This window comes from Eublepharis macularius, chromosome 15 (assembly GCF_028583425.1).
Source record: "Eublepharis macularius isolate TG4126 chromosome 15, MPM_Emac_v1.0, whole genome shotgun sequence".
In the NCBI taxonomy this organism is placed as follows: domain Eukaryota; kingdom Metazoa; phylum Chordata; class Lepidosauria; order Squamata; family Eublepharidae; genus Eublepharis; species Eublepharis macularius.
In genome coordinates, this window is record NC_072804.1 from 42,463,706 (window position 1) to 42,480,391 (window position 16,686).

At 47.1% G+C, this 16,686-nt stretch overlaps 1 protein-coding gene across 1 annotated transcript in view; it reads right to left on the reverse strand.

Annotated features, from left to right (window-relative positions):
- NKAIN1 (sodium/potassium transporting ATPase interacting 1) overlaps positions 1-12,581 on the reverse strand; it is a 56,171-nt gene extending 43,590 nt beyond the window's left edge. Inside the window, exon 1 of the mRNA XM_054999473.1 lies at positions 12,431-12,581. Within this exon, the coding sequence (XP_054855448.1) occupies positions 12,431-12,484 (54 nt within the window). The 5' untranslated portion in view covers positions 12,485-12,581. The remainder of the gene's footprint in view (positions 1-12,430) is intronic.
- Positions 12,582-16,686: the final 4,105 nt, after the last annotated feature.

The window sequence follows — 16,686 nt, forward strand, 5'->3', positions numbered from 1 at the left end:
TTCCAGCTCTAGTCTATCATTTGAGGGCCTGCCCCCCCCATCATTGTCATCCTGATTCATGTGGGAGAAGAATAGGCAAGTTGTTTCATTTGCAGGTGCACGAAGCCTTGGCATTTGCTTAAAGCTCATTTCCCTGGAGGGCTGCTAATTTAGTCTGAAGTGCTCCAAAACATTTGTAATGGTGTAGACTATCTAAAGCATCTCAATAGGGCCTTGAGAAAGGTGAACAAGGACCTGAGGTGGGTTTTATTGCCACAGGAAGGTTTGTACATTCCTCATCCGGATGTTAAGCACTTGAAATTGCACCTGTACTGGAACGGTGGTGTACACGTCTCAGATGGGGGATATGGCAACTCTTGCAAGGACGGGCAATGGGGCTTGCTCAAAGGCATCTGGGAAGGGGAAGAATTTCTTGGCCTGGAGGACTGGGGCAGGAGCCTCCGTTGTGGGGAAGACACAACTTGCAGATCCAAAGCTTTGTGGCTAGGTTGAAGGGATCTCACAGCCCCATCCACTTCACAGGGTAATTTTTGTGAGGATAATAGTAACACACTTTGTAAACCGCTTTGAGCGGGCATTAAGTTTTCCTGAAGGGCGGTATATAAATCAAATGTTGTTGTTGTTATTCCTCAAGCATCTGGAATGTTTGGCTGGAACATGAATAGCGCACGTAACTGCTCATTTATTTATTTACTTCATTTATAACCCACCTTTCTCCCCAGGGAAGATTCAAAGCGTTGTTCTCCTCTCCTCTATTTTATCCTCACAAGCACCCTGTGAGATAGGTTAGGCGAAGAGTCTGTGACCAGCCTAAGGACACCCAGCAAACTTTCATAGCAGAGTAGAGATCTGAACCTGGATCTCCCAGGTCCTAAGAGTTGTTGTGAGGATACAGTGGAACAGAGAACAATGTAAGGCAGTTTGCACGGGGAAGAAAGTTAGAGTAGAAATCAAGCAGATAAATAATGTTGGAAATGGCAGAGGAGGGAAGAAACATTACAATTTTGTATTTATCCAAAAATGAGGGGTCTCATACCATGGGAAGTGCTAGTCCTTGATCTGGATTTTTTGTTGTTGTTGAACTTCATTACACAACCACTGCGGGAATGGAACCTCAGTGAAAACAGTAGAAGAGTTAAAGCACGCAAGCTGGGAAGTGCTTTTTTTTAAAAGGAGATAAAAACAGAGCCCATGAAAGGAACTAATAAAACAGAAATAAATAGAAGCCAGTTGCAAATAAAAAAAACCATAAAAACCAATCTATCATATTCAGCACTTAAAACTCAGATTTAATATTCCAATAGAAGCTAGAAAACATCAGAGAATGTTCTGCTTACCATCAATTCAATTTAAAAGCCTGGAGGAAGGAGGGAGGGGGAGGGAGAGGCAGCAACCTGATAGACCAACTTCCAGTAAAAGCTGAACAGAGTCCACTGATCACAGGTGGTAGAGCCCACCAAGGGCTCCATAAACCTCCAGATATTGCTGGTGGCTTGGGACTACCGAAAGAAATGGGGTGCAAGGCGCGTCTAACATCCAGCACACAACAGTACTATGTATTGTGGCCTGCTTGGAATTTAACAGTCTCCCCTTTCCATTTGGAGGGAGATGATCCCCAACAGCCAGCAAAATCTGGAGGTTTATTGGCTCATTGATAGGCCTGCCCATTTGCCACCCTCAGCCCAACCAAATAGCAATCCAACCCAAAAGCCTGAGGAGATAATTGTCCTCAGGTCCTAGCTAGACATGGGCACAAACAGCATTACGAACGCAAAAAAAGCCCACGAACAGGCTGTTCGGCTGTTCGCAAACAGGCTGTTCATGAGGCCCCATTCCAAATGAACAGGTGGTCGTTGGAAGCCTCGTTCATTGCTGTTCGTCAAGCCAGACAGCCTGCCACCTGCAATCAATTCCCATGGCAACTCAGGCAGGGATTGTCTGAACTCCTACTGTTGCCCTGGAAACCCAGAATCAAAGAGGAGTTTAAATGCCCGTTTCCATGTTGCTGCTCAGCAGCACGGAACGGGGCATTTAAACCCCTGAATCAGCTGCTCGTCGGGGGCTTCCCCTACGAGCAGTTGAGTGCCGGATGCCCCTCTCCTGGCGCTAGAGGGATGGGGAGAATCTCCCCGCCCCTCTTAGCACCGGGAGAGCCGGTGCTGCGTAGCCTCTTCTGCCCAGTGCAAGAGGGACAGGAAGACTCTCCCTGCCCCACTCGCACGGGGAAGAAGCGGCCCCAGGGCGCTGGCCCTGCCAGGTGCGAGCCGGCCAGGGAGAATCTCCTTGGCCCGCTTGCACAAGGCATGAGCAGCCCCAGGGCCCAGCCCTGCCGGGTGCGAGCAAACTGGGGAGAATGTCCCTGGCCCACTCGCACCGGGCAGATGTGGCCCCGGGGCACCAGCCCTGACGGGTGCGAGCAGGCCAGGGAGAACACAGCATGTTCAGGGTTTTTTTCACGTTCGTGCCCATGTCTAGTCCTAGCTCCCTCTGCCTCTTAAAAGGAAATATTGCAAGTCAGACATGCCAATTCCTGAACTCTCATGAGAATTCTTCATGTGAAAATTTGACCCCCTTTTGTTTGTTGGTTGCTAAAGTGATGTCACCACGCCGGTTGGGAGCACACACACAGTGCACACTCCTGAGGTGCCTGCTGACAGTGAGCAAGCTCCAAGAGCTTGCCTCCTCCCATCGATCGCTGGGGGATTGGCAGATGAGGGGGCAAATCTCTGAGTTTGCCCGCCACTGGAGGGCACCTGGGAACCCTTTCAAAGTGGCTTACAACATCCTCCAGTATATCTTCAAAAACACCATCCTGTAGTGAGATAGGTTAAGCTGCGATTGCGTGACTGGCCCAAGGTTCCATGCAAGAATGGGGATTCTATCCTGGTTCCCCCAAATTCAAGTCAGACACTCTATCCACTGTATCACACTGGCTCTCCAAAATGGCAGTCAGAATCTCATGAGAGGAAGTGTTGCAAGAATTTGGGAAGCCTTACAGGGAAGATGCAGCTTGCCTCTACTATTGTAAATGAAGCAAGGGCAGTAAAGCAGATAGGAGAGTTATCTATTCTGGCTCCGGATGAAGGCAGCATTGCAGAAGTATAGTCCAGTGGGGGGGCAAAACACGTTAAGCTGACAGCTCTCCATAACAGACTTCCATAACACCTGAGATGCTTTAAACTGGAAGTACCAGGGACGGAATGAGAGGTTTTCTGCATACAAGGCCTGTGTTCTGCTACTGAGCCAGGACCCATCTCTAAAGGGCAGAATAAAATTCCTTTTCCCATAACTGTACAGTGCTCAACTGGGAAGGACCAGCTCAACAGGCAACAGCAAATGCAGTTCTAGACGATGGATGCAGACTCTGATAAAATCCTTTTCTGGAAAACAACTGGAAAAGGCTTGGGGAAACCCCTGAGGTCCCCAAATAAGACTTTTGCTTGGCGAATGTACTGCTCACTTGGACACCAACAGCAACTGGCCAGGAATAAATGGGGCATATCCAAGTGTCTCTGCAAGGCACTTTCGAAGGGAGCAGCCCTTTCCGGAGTGACAGATGGTAATATTGATTGTGATAAAGAGCAGATTCTAACAAAACTCTTATCGTGCTCATTTTTGAAAAATTATTTCGTATCTTGCTTTTGCCTTCTTACACATATCAGATAATCCATTCCTTTCTGAATGTGCAGAAAAGTAAGAGGAAGTGTGGTTTTGTTTTGTAATATGGAAATGTTAACACGCGCTGCTTATTCACGGAGAGAGGATATGAGGCACCCACGTTCTTCTATGTAAGCCAACGGTGCTTTCAAAGCCATGGCTGTAAATCTACTTAATTTATGCCCCAGCGGTAAGAAACTATTGCATACATGTCGACATCAAACTCCGCTGGAGTTACACGGTGGTGTGGATAGTGATCAGGGAGATCAAAGGTTCGAATCCCCCCTATGATGCTTTAGGCAAGTTAATTTTCTTTTGTAACCCACGTTTTACAGATCAAAGTATTATGCACCATTCTTTTTTTCCCTGCATGTAATTTATTGGGGAAAACTGACTTTTAATGATTATATAGTGACAGGTAATGTAATTGCTTCCTTCTCTTGCTTCTTTCTGCATTAGGTAAACGGAGCAAACTTGTTTGGACCTTTCTGTTTGTAACATTCCGGACCTTTTGTTAATGACTAACCTCTTTTTGGAAAAAAAAAATTTATTCTTTAATTAAAGTACTAGGCACCAAGACGTTTGATGTGTAAGACGGGAGGGTTCCCCCCCCCCCAAAGCCGCTTGTGGATGCCCGTGAACTTACAGTCCATTTTCAAAAGTAAGAAAGACCAATGGGAATAAGATGTCAAATTGTTAGCGACAATGAACATTTTAACTTGAGGCTGTATGGAATTCTATATTTTAAAAGGACTAGAAGCTGGACAAAGTTTTCTTGAGTTTAACTTAAACCATGGAGAATATGTACACCAGAAGATTTGAAACTGATTCGGAATTCACCATTTTTCTCCATTCGTTATCTCAAAGTAATTCCTGTTATCAGAGAAGGATTTTACACAACTGGACAGACACAAGGCATTTGGGGAGTATTTAAATTTCAAATGACATCTACTCAGAAATGGCAAGGGTGTTATCAAAACTTATCAGCCTCTGTGGAGCACAGGTGGTAGAAGATTTGCCTCATCATTTATTACACTGTAACATTTATGCTGATCCACAGATGAAATTTATTTGAAAGCTGATATGATCAATGCAGGACACATAGCAAAAATCAGGCACTTCCTGGCCTATCAAGGAAAGTATGTCACAGACAAGCTAGATCTGCTGGCTTAGCTGAAAAAGCTGGCGGGGCGGGAGATACGCTGAGGTGAATTTGGTGCACCAGAGAGACACTGAGAAGGGCTGGCTGTTCCTTGATATCTTTGCAAGCTTTAACAATTGCTTTGAGACTATTTTGATGACTGCACTGGCTGAAACAGAATTACCTGTGTAATGTGTTTGAGACTACCTTTCTCGGAAAGAACAAAGCCAGCAGCCTGCATGCGAAATGTCACCAACTCCATCCCAAAGATCTTAACTTAAAGGTGGTAGAAAAGGCCTTCCATACCTGAAAGCCTAGTCAGCCAAACCCCAGTTGAAGTAAACAATACCAAGTTAAACGGACCAGGGGCCTGCCTTGATATAAGTCTGCTCCGTGAGTTTGTCTTTAACCCTGCCCCCTCAAAGCAGTCCAAATTTTTCTTCATTGACATTCCTCTGAAGGAAAATCCAAGCCGTATCCATTATTAAGACTACCTCAAATGCCCCAAAACAGCATAAATAAGAACATCAGACCAGTGTCCCATCTATTCCAGCATGTTGTTTCACACGGCAGCTAACCAGTTGCGGCTGACAACTGGTTGGGAAATTCCTGGAGATTTGAGGGTGGAGCTTGGAGAGGACATGGTCTGGGGAGGGGCCTCAGCAGGGTATAATACCATAGAGTCTACCCTTCAAAGCAGCCATTTTCTCCAGGAGAACTGATCCCTGAAATCAGTTGGAATTCTGGGAGTTCTCCAGGCACCAGCTGGAGGTTGGGAACCCATTGCTCTAGAAGGGGACCCAACAGCATGCAGAGGCAAAGGCTTTAGTTATTCTTTTAGAAGATGTCTGTCCCATCGTTATGTCCAGACAGGGCCACCATGATGCCTACTGGTATTCGGAAGTTTTGCCTCCAAATGTGAAGGTCCCCTCATTATGCCTAGCAGCCACTGAAGGACTACAAATCTGTTTAATTCCCTCTAAAGCTATCAGTGCTCATGGCCATTGCTACACTGGCAGTGAATTCCACAATTTAACTGTTCAGGAAAGTCATATTTATTTTTCTCCATCCTCAAGCAATTGCTGAACAACTTCCTTGAGTGCTCATGAATTCAAGTATTATGGGAGAAGGAGGAATAAAAATCTCTAACCACTTTCTCTGGTGGTGGAAAGTGCCATCCAGTCATGGCTAACAGGGCAACCCTTGATGGTGGTTTCAAGGCAAGAGACACACAGCAGTGGATCTTTCTTGGAGGTCTCCCATCCAATTACTAACCAAGGCTGACCTTGCTTAGTTCCCAAGATCTGGTGAGATCAGAACTGCCCTGGCTATCCTGGTAAGGGTATCCGCTTTTTCTACCTTGTGCATAATTTTATTTTTAAAAACTGCCTCCTTTTTCTGAGCTGAAAAGCTTTAGCGTTCTCCGGCACTCATCTCTTCAAGTCCTTCTAAGCACCTCTCTCACTTTTGAAAACATGAAAGCTTGTGCACAGTTTTGCGTCATTTTGGTTGGTGTTAAGCATTACATGGATTTTGTGATTAGATTTTGGCATTGGTCCAAGGAGGCTACTTGGAACTTCTGTCACTCTAAAGGAAAACACTACATGCTTTGTTCACCCAGGAAAGTCTAAAGGAACTGACTAGAAAATCCTTTGCCTAGACGCAAACATTACTACTGATGGGCACGAATCCAACTGACTGCTACAGTGCGCGAATGTGCCCAGGCTGGTAGGATAGTTTTCTTCACATCTTCAACAGCAAGAGCTCTGTTTTCTTGAACAACGTCGCACAATTCCAAAACAAAGCTGAAAATGCTGCAGTACCTCTCTGCACATAATTGCTCTTCTCTCCAGCAGAAGAATCTTATCGCAAAAGCCGAAACAGCCTCAGGGATATACTCAGCTGTGTCTGTTATTTTCATCTAGTACACTCTGAAAAGACCTATAACAGTACATTGTAATCTGCACTTCCTGGAACCTCCTCATGAGCTTCCAAGGCAGAGTAGGGATTCGAACCTGGGTCTCCTAGATCCTCATCAGACACTTAAGCCTATACACCATACTTAAAGAGACATTTAACAACAATAACTATACTTATGTATCACAGTTTTAGATAGACTAGTGCCCCACTCAGAGTGATGAACAAAGCCATTGGCTGATTCTGCACACGTTGGATAATGCACTTCCAATCCTCTTTAGAGATTATTTGGAACTGAATTTTTCGAGTGTGAAACGAAAAAATCCACTTCCAAACGATAGCTAAAGTGCATTGAAAGTGCATTATCCAACGTGTGCAGAATCAGCCAGTAGTGTTATTATTATCCCCACAACAGAGCTGGGAGCTGGGGCTGAGGGGACTGGCTTACCCAAGGCCACCTGCTGAGCTCACGGCACTGGTGAGATTCGAACCAGCCAAGTGCTGATTTGCAGCCCAACCACTTAACCTTTACACTATAGCAGCTCTTCTCATCTCCTACAACAGCACATTGTAACCTGCACTTCCTGGACCACTGGTAGCCCATCGTGGACTTTCAGGTTCTTAAAGCCACAAGCCGTCCAGTGAAAATGCCAGTGGCCTTTTGTGCAATAAACAGGGAACAAGCATTCAAACCCAACCCTTTCTGCACTCCTTCTAAACGTGCTTGCTTGGCGAAAGCAGAGCAGATCCGTTGCTAGCCGTGACTGCTAGCCGTTCTTAAAACTGTTTTGGTCGGACTGAGAAACATCAAAGAGACACGGTACGCGCACAAAACTTAGCAACACTTCCTCTTTTCCTTGATCTGACAATCTCGCCGCAGCCGCACCAGAGAGTACAAAGCTGGTGTTTTAATTTGAAAGCCTTTTCAAGTGACTATAAAGTGCACACAAAATACAAAAGCTGGACCCCTGTAGCTCACAGGCAGAAAAGGCACTTCGCAGGGAGAAGGTCTCAGGTTCAGTCTCAGACAGGGAAGCGGTGACTCTGCTCGGGACTGCAGAAGGCGCCGGTTAGATCACGCAGCACCATGCCAGACAGATCAATAGTGGCAATCATTCCGACATAATATGAGCTACGTGAACAAGCCTGAGGGAGCCGTGGGCTTTGCACGCTCCCTCTTGCCCTCCCCACCATGCACTGGCCTAAATGAAAACCTTCCTCAGCATAATTTGTCAGTCCCATCTGAATGATAAACTTCGGTTTGCACTTTCTCCCACAAAGCAGGATTTGAAACCAAAGGCTGAGTTCAAAGGATGTACCAATCTACTAGCATAATAGCAGCTACACAGTTTCCCATCTCTTTCTGGATTCTCTACCCAGAAAGTCCAGTGATCCTCCGGGAGCAGAGAGGCAAGAAGCTAAGTGGGATGTAGCAGAAGGATGGAAGTTGGGATGTTCCATTCCGCCAGCTTCACTTTGCCATGCATTGGATCCAACCCCAGGGTTAAACCACAAGGTTTGCCAGGGAACCCCTTAATTGGCATGCAAGGGGGAAAGGAAGCACCTGAGCCCAAGATCCCCCAGGCTCACAACAGCGTCTGCTAACTCATCAGAACCATGCCATCGAAAGGACTCTCAGGAGGTGCTGTCCAGGCACACACCTGCTTCGCTTCTACAAGGCAGTTGCATCATACGGTTCCCGGCCATACACCCGAAAAACCGTTCTGCACAACTAGAGGTGTTGCCGGTGACATCTCCACCCTTGAAAAAGCGCTGCTCTAATAACGGCCAGGGCTGCAGAGGCAGGCAATGGCAAACCACCTCTGTGAGTTTCTTGCCATGAACACCCCACCAGGGGTCGCCATAAGTCAGCCATGACTGGAGGGCACTCTCCACCACCACTATGTATTTTAGATATTTATACCCCGCTTTTCTCCCCAACGGGGACCTGAAGAAACTTACGACATCATTATCACCTCCTCTATTTTATTCTCACAACAACCAGCATGCAAAGTAGGTTGAGCTGTCAGACAGCGACTGGCCCAAGGTCACCCAGTGAACTTCAACGGCAGAGTGGGGATTCAAACCCAAATCTCCCAGATCCCAATCCAACCCTCTAACCATTATACCATGCTGGTTCCAAGCATTCGTAAGTGGCGTGTTCTTTGACACCCATGCAATAACCAAATGCAGTCTACCACGGGCCACTTCAGGAAACAGAATATACAAATAATCCGCTAGAAGGAATCTACCACAGCTCAATTGTTGTCAGGACTTTGACGGAGAGGGGACACAGGTACCAGAATGGCAGCAAACACAGGCACTTAAGAAGAGTTCACAACTAGGGCTGCTGAGAGCCACTTTGAGCCCTGTGCAAAGATTCCCTGTACCTCCCCCATGCCAAACCCAAGCACCCCATGAAAAAAAATGGTAGGCCTTGCTGTTTGCATGAAAAGTTATTGGTTCATCTCAGATGCATCACACATTTCCCCTTAACTGATCCCTCACATGTATCTCCCCACCCATTCTCAGGGCCGAGTACCTGCCACTTTGTATCACTCTTACAACAACCCTGCAAGGTAGAGAAGGTGGAGAGAAAGAGGCTGTCTCAGGGCGAAGCTACAAGTGACGAATGACACTTGAACGGCAAGTGTATTTCTCCCTGTTCACTTGCACTCCACTCAATCCACTTGCCGTTCAAGTGTCATTTGTCACTTGTAGCTTGGCCCACAGAGTCACACTTAACCCTTTCTACCACCCCCGATAAAAAAGCCACAGGATTTATAGCTGTGCCCTAGAGGTTGCTCAGGGTGACCCGGAATTTGATTCTCCTCTCAGCCCCTGATCACACATCTTGGGCCTTGAGATGCCCAGTTTCCCAAGAACCATAAAACTTTCAGTCCCCGGACGGCATTCCACTGCTGCGAAGCAAATAGGGAGATAATGTCTCTGTGCTAAGTCAAGGCTGCACACAACAGATTCAATTTCACCTGAAGGGAAGATTCTTCCCAGCTCAGTTCTGAGCACATTTATTGACCCATCGATTTCAACAGGACTCGCTTCCAAATAACTGTGCTTTGGGTTGCATCCCTTCAGAGTCTGCATATTGCTCCCCAAGCACACCCTATGAGAATGGCTGGTCTCTTAGGGAGTCAGAATCTATTCCATGGAAGTTTTATCTTTAAAACATGACATCTGCAGTCCGTATTGCATATTTCTAACAGCGACTGGCTGACAGTGGTTTGCCTCCTCTATTCTTCTTCTGATTCCCACGCTTAAAAATCTGCCTCTCCCCACTTGCTCTGATTCTAGCTCATAAACTTTTCCTGGACCTGGGAGCAGAGCTTTATTCTTTGAGGTTTAGATTTCTCCCCAACTCTGAACAGCCCTTGAGGTTTTTCCATTTATAAAATGTGTATCACGTTGGATGCCTTTGAAACAAAAAAGTTGCGGCAGAGTCGCAAACTGGTGAAGAGAGCTGTAAAAAAACCTGTATTCAATTCAGCATCTTGCACAAATCTTAGAAGTCATCTCCAATCAATCTGACCCAAGATCAAGGCAGGATCCATCAAGAAAGGATGTCTCATGAACAGGAAAGAAATGGAGAACATTTGCATGCATTTTCATGAAAAAGTATGCCTAAATTAGTGTCCTGGAGCCTGGCTGGGGCTTTGATTTTTCAAGTTCGTAACATATTTGAGAGACACCTGTCAATCATTCTAATATCCCCCAGAACAGCTTTATAAAATCACAAGCACCTCTCTTTTCCCAGATGCATTAACCCCTTAGAGCCTGTACAAATTCTTGCAAAAAGAAACACCAACTTTCTAGGCTTTCTTTCACAGTGGTTTATACTAGAACCAAAACTTGTTCATCTTTCAAGGTCCCACAAAACTCTTTGTTTATTTTAACTTTCTACAGCCATTTCTGACACAGCCTCCAAGAGTGCCAGTTTGTGTTCGCTCTTTATTTCAAAGCCTTATGATGGAAAGGTTTTTAAAAATGCCTTGGAAGATCAAGGCATTTAAAAACAAACCGCCGATCGTAATACTTGCAAATATTCAATTCACAGCCGAATTCTGGATTGTCCCTGATTTCCTTGCCTTGGGCAAGATTCACTGTGTTTGCCATCAAATTATGTTTTTTCCTTGACTCTACTCGGTGAGGCATTTCCTTGGCTCACAGAGAGCTTCTAAGCAGGCCTATCCAAAATAAGCCCCCTGATAGTCAATGAGACTTCTTCCCAGGAAAACGTCCCCAGGATTGCAGCTTCAGCAATTTTAACACTGCACGGGGAATCTCTGCTCCCTTCCTGCATTGGTTTTCCTCATTAGAAGAGCAGCAGGCTTCGAGTTCAGTGGCACCTTAGAGACCAACAAGATTTTCAACGAATGAGCTTTTGAGAGTCAAAGCTCCCTTCTCCAGGTTGTTAGAAGAAGCTTCCCTCCTTCCAACTCTCGAATCCACTCTGAGCTGTCAGTCATTGGGAGATAGTTCAAGTAGGTAGTAGCCCTTTCGGACTGCAGTAGAACAACAGGATATGAGTCCAGTGGCACCGTGCTGTCAAGTCACAATCCACTTATGGCAACCCCAGCAAAGGGCTTTCAAGACAAGGGGGCAGAGGTGGTTTGCCAGTGCCTTCCTCTGAAGTCTTCCTTGGTGGTCACCCATCCAAGTACTGACCCTGCTTAGCTTCCCAGATCCGAGAACATCTGGCTATACTGTGCCACCTTCCCTCCCCCGTGGCACCTGTGTTGGTCTGCAGTAGAACAGCAGGATGAGTTCAGTGGCATCTGAGAGACTAACAGGACTCCTAACAGGAGTCAAGTGAACAGGTGAGCAAAAGGCGTTAACCCGTGTAAATCTTTTCACGTGCTAAACACGTGATATTCGTCACGTGCAGTTCCGCTCTTAGTTTCAGGTGAGCAGCCATGTTGGTCTGCAGTTGAAGAACAAGAGCCGGGTCCAACAGCACCTTAAAGACCAACTAGATTTCTAAGGTATAAGCTTCCGAGAGTCAAAGCTCCCTTCTAGCAAAGCAAGCTCAGACTCTCAAAAACGCGTATCTTGGAAATCCAGTTGGTCTTCAAGAAGCTATTGGACCTGCAACAGGATTTTAGTGCGTGAGCTTGCAAGAGTCAAAGATCCCTTCTTCAGATTCTCTGAAAAAGGGTAGTTAGGTGGGTAGCCGTGCTGGTCTACAGTGGAACAGCAGCCTTTTAACCCAGTGGCACCTTAGAGACCAACATCATCCTCAGGGTAGGAGCTTTCAAGAGTCAGAGCTCCCTTCTGCAGCCAAGAGTAGGAATGGAGATCGCTGAAGATGGGAGCTTTGACTCTCGAAAGCTTAGACACTAAACATCTGGTCGGTCTCTAAGGTGCCACTGGATTCCTATTCGTTGGGAGCTCTCTCCGGGGTCCAAAAAAACCACCCACCCCTCTTCCTTGGCACAACCAGGTCTCGGCTCCGCATCTCCCCCACGGAGGGAGACCTGTGCCCGGGATCCAGCTTCCCGCAGACTGCAAACCCCAAAGGTCTTTCCTTTTTTTAAATCTACACCCACCCACCCCCCGCATCCAGAGGCAGCTCTTTAAAGTTTGCGCCCCGAGCTCCCCGCCCCACCGCCCGGGCGGCCCCCGGGCGGCTCCCCGTCCGCCCCGGCTGGGCAGGCAAGGTCACAGCGGAGCGGGCGCGCCCCCTCGGGCGAGGCTTACCAGTTGCAGGCAGCAGAAGGCGACCAGCGTGCAGCGCCCGCTGCATTTCCCCATGGCTGGCGCGCCCGGCTCGGGCTGCCGGTTGCCAGGGACAACCTCACTCCGAGGGCCCCCGGCGGCAGCCAGCCATCCTCGCCCGGCCAGACGGGGCTCCTTTGTCTGCGGCCGGCCTCTCCTTCAGCACGCCCGCCGCGAGCCGGAGGCAGCGCAGGGCGGCCGCCGCGCCCGCTGCTGCTGCTGCTGCTGCTCTGCCGCCGCCGCCCCGGACGGCGCTGGCCGGTCGGACCGGCGCTCCATCGCCGCCGCGCGTCCGCCTCCCCGGCGCTCGCCCCGGGCAAAGAGCGCTCAGCCGCGCCGCTCCATTGTTCCCCCCCGGACACACCCACCAGCCATGCCCCGGGGCGGAGGTGGGCGCCGGCAAGGATCCTCCCGCCCAGCCCAGCCCAGCCCCGATGCGAAGAACGGCTCGCACAAAAGAGGCGCAAGAGCCGCCAAGGCGAACCCGGGCGAAGAAGGCGGGCGGGCGGGCGGGCGAGCGAGCGAGCCGCCCCCCCCTTCCCACGACCACGTGGCTCGGGCTGATCTCGGGGCGGGGACCAGGGCAGAGTTTTCGCCCCCCAATCTGAATACCGGCCCCACCCCCTCGGGCCCCTCGCCCAATTAAAGGGCTTGCACAGCACCGAATCCCGCCCCCTCCCTTGACGTTCTGGGAGCTGGGGACGCTAACCTCGGAGGGGAAGGGCGGAAAATTAAACTGGACCGTGTGCCCCCCCCCCTAATCACTGACCAAATTTTCTCTTAGCACTTTGCCACCTTCCAAAGGAGTCATGTTCTCATGGAGGAGTAAGATCTGGGTCCAATGACGCTTTAAAGACCAGCTAGACTTCCAAGAGCAAGATTGCAATGAGTCCAGTAGCACCTTTAAGACTAACCAACTTTATTGTAACATAAGCTTTCGAGAGCCACAGCTCTCTTTGTCAGATGCTCTGCGTCTGAGGAAGAGAGCTGGCAAAGAGAGCTGAGGCTCTCAAAAGCTTATGCTACAATAAAGTTAGTTAGTCTTAAAGGTGCTACTGGACTCTGCTATTTTGCTACTGCGGACTAACATGGCTAACTCCTTTGGATCTAAGAGCAAGATTGGAATCCCGTGCCACCTTAGAGACCAACTAGGTTTCCAGGATATGAGCTTTTGAGAGTCAAAGCTTCCTCAGTCAGATACAAGAAGTGGGAAAAGGAGTCTTTATAATCCATGCAGCGGGTGGGAGGGGTATTGCAAATTAGAGTGTCAGGAAGCATGACAGAGCAGGGGTGCCAGGTGCAGAAAATTAGCATCTGTAATGCAAGAAAAATCCTATGTCTCAAATCCTGGGGAAGGAGGCATTGTTCCGAATTTAAAAACAAACTCAATTTGTTCCAAACTTGTGAACAACCTCAGTCTTGAGTGGTAATTTCCCTATGAAGTTTCGCTGTTTGGGAACTGCAACTGGGTATGAGCTTTTGAGAGTCAGTGAGCTTCGACTCTGGCAAGCCCATATACCCTGGAAATCTAGTTGGTCTTTAAAGTGGTATTGGACACAGATCTTACTCTTTGACTGCAGACCAACAAGGCTACCCACCTGAAACTCTTTTCTCCTGGGGGACTGATCTCTGTCATCTGGAGATCAGTTGGAAATCCGGGAGATAACCACCATTTGATGGATATTCCCATTGGCCCTGCAAAATGCACATGTAATTATTGCTGGATAGATTCTTTTGCACTCCTTACACCAGGCTGTTGTTTCACCAGGCTTTCTCTTATTCTGTGCATCTATCATTGCCTTCTGAAGAGCAATCTTGTGGATGCTGGATTAGATGGACCATTGGCCTGATCCAAGAGGGGGCTTCTTAAATTTTTAAGAACACTTTCCTGAGAGTAAGTCCCATTGAATAGGCCCGAGCTGGATGCTGTGGTCCCAGAACAGGAGATTTCTCCATTTCCCCAGAGGGATCTTTGTTCGATTAGCTGAGCCATAAACTGCTCGAGTCTGAGTTATTAATTTACTAAGTGAAGAATGGACCAAAATAAATATAACCACTAAAAAAAAAATTTGTAAAGCGACACCTAGTGGAATTGAAAGGACTTTGAATGAATGAATGATTGAGAAGAACAGTATGTTTATTATTACATATACCCTAAATACAGAAAGAAGAAAAGATTTCATTTCATTTTGTCGTCGTTTTTTAAACCAAGCATGGTACTGAACTTCCAACTACAGAGGAAGAAAGAGGAGAGGAGCGTTATCGCTGCATGAACCTGTGGGTGGATGTAAAGAAAAGACTCCTAAGAATAGCTTCTATCTCATCCTTTTGGGGCAGAAAGATACAGGCTTTATTTTCTTGTCTTTTCACAATGATCTTGTTCCCAGTAGCCACCTGGCTAGTTACGGTAGACTGCTACGGGTGGGAAAAACTGTCAAGGAAAACTTACATATTATTCTGACACTACAACCCCATGGTGAAGATTTTCTGTTTTTGCATTCATTGCTGCTGCAAATGCAGAAGCGTTAGGAACACAACATCCACACACAAGCTTGTGCAATTTCATTCCTCAGCCACCATTTCTCCTGCATTTTTTCTTACCACACCACTGGAGGACTTTCAATAAAATTAAAGTAAATGGTTTAGCACCATACTATTATAGTGCTATAGCAACTGCCCTATAACTGCACTCCTATATCCCTTGGAAAGTGTGGTGGTGAAAATGGCACTGAGGCAGACACAACCTTTTAAAATGTGCTTCTTCCTTTCCAGATAGCAGCCTGGATCCTGCCTAGCCTTTCATGACGAAGCTGAAGTTGGTTCCCAGTTTCTTATTCGGAGTTCCTAGTTCTTTATTCACAAAGACAAAAACAAATATTGGGCAAAATTGAAAAGCTCTCTGCACCCCAAAATAAAGTGTGTAGGAGCATGTTCAGCAGACTCTGCCCTCTAAGTGTACCTATTCTGGGACCTCCTACAAAGCCCAGTTCTTGAGTTAACAGCTTCAAAGTAGGGTGCCCCCAGAACAATCAATAAGCAGAAGGGGGGATAGCTGCACCTGAAAAAATGTCAGGATCGCCCCAAATCACACAGCATAACAGTCCAGAGATTGTGCCCTCCAAGAAGACATGTGCTGGTGCTGATCCAAACACGGTTCTGGAGCCATGACCTCCTGGGAACTGGGAACCAGCTTCAGCTTCAGCTTTTCATGGTAATGTTTTTTTGTTTTTACGTTCTCCCCAATGGGGACCCAAAGCAGCTTACATTATTTTCCTCTCGTCCATTCTCCACACACCCACGCCAGCAACCCTGTTTAGGCTGAGAGTTTATGACTGGTCCAAGGTCACCCAGCAAGCTTCCATGGCAGAATGGGGACTCTAACTGCAGGATATAAAATTCAAATATTTTCCTGTCACTGTCAATCCAATCTCTCCCTCCATCCCTCCCTCCCTTGCTCTCTCTTCCATCATGTACCCTCATGTGTCTTTGTCTTCTCTTAGCCTGGGGGCATGCGACTGTCCCTCTTGATTGACAAGCGCCACTCTGGGACACAAATTGTCTGACCAGCAGACAGAAATATTTAGTTATGTACACAATTTATTTCTTGGCCGCCTTTTTCTCCTCAAAAGATACCTCAGGCGGCTCATTAAGACACACACACACGATCGCAAAGATAGACAACAGAGATATAAATTTCAACATAAAATCAATTTAAAAGGTCACAGTACTGTGGATCAATCTCTCAAAGGCCTGGAATAAAGATGTTTTCAGCTTCCTCTAGAAAGCGAACCTTGCCTCCTGAGGGAAGGAGTTCCATTAACGGTGGGAGGGCGGCAGGTGCTGAAAAGAGTCTCCACTTGAAAGAAAGAAAGAAAGAAAGAAAGAAAGAAAGAAAGAAAGAAAGAAAGAAAGAAAGAAAGAAAGAAAGAAAGAAAGAAAGAGAAAGAAAGAAAGAAAGAAAGAAAGAAAGATCATTTTGAATGTTTCCTCCATGTAAAAGACTCCCTGAAAGTAAAAAAAAATAAAATAACACAAAAAAGATCTAGCTGGTTTCTTTATTGTTCTAGTTTTCCTATTTTTTTTTAAAGGGGGAAAGGAATGGATTTAAAAATAAAGTTCCTCATCTGCATTAGGGGCCTACAATGAATTCCCAAGAATTGCATTTATTAGATTTGTACCTCACTTTCCCACCCCCCCAAAATGGCTCCCAATACAGCTCAAGCAATCAGAAAGAGAGT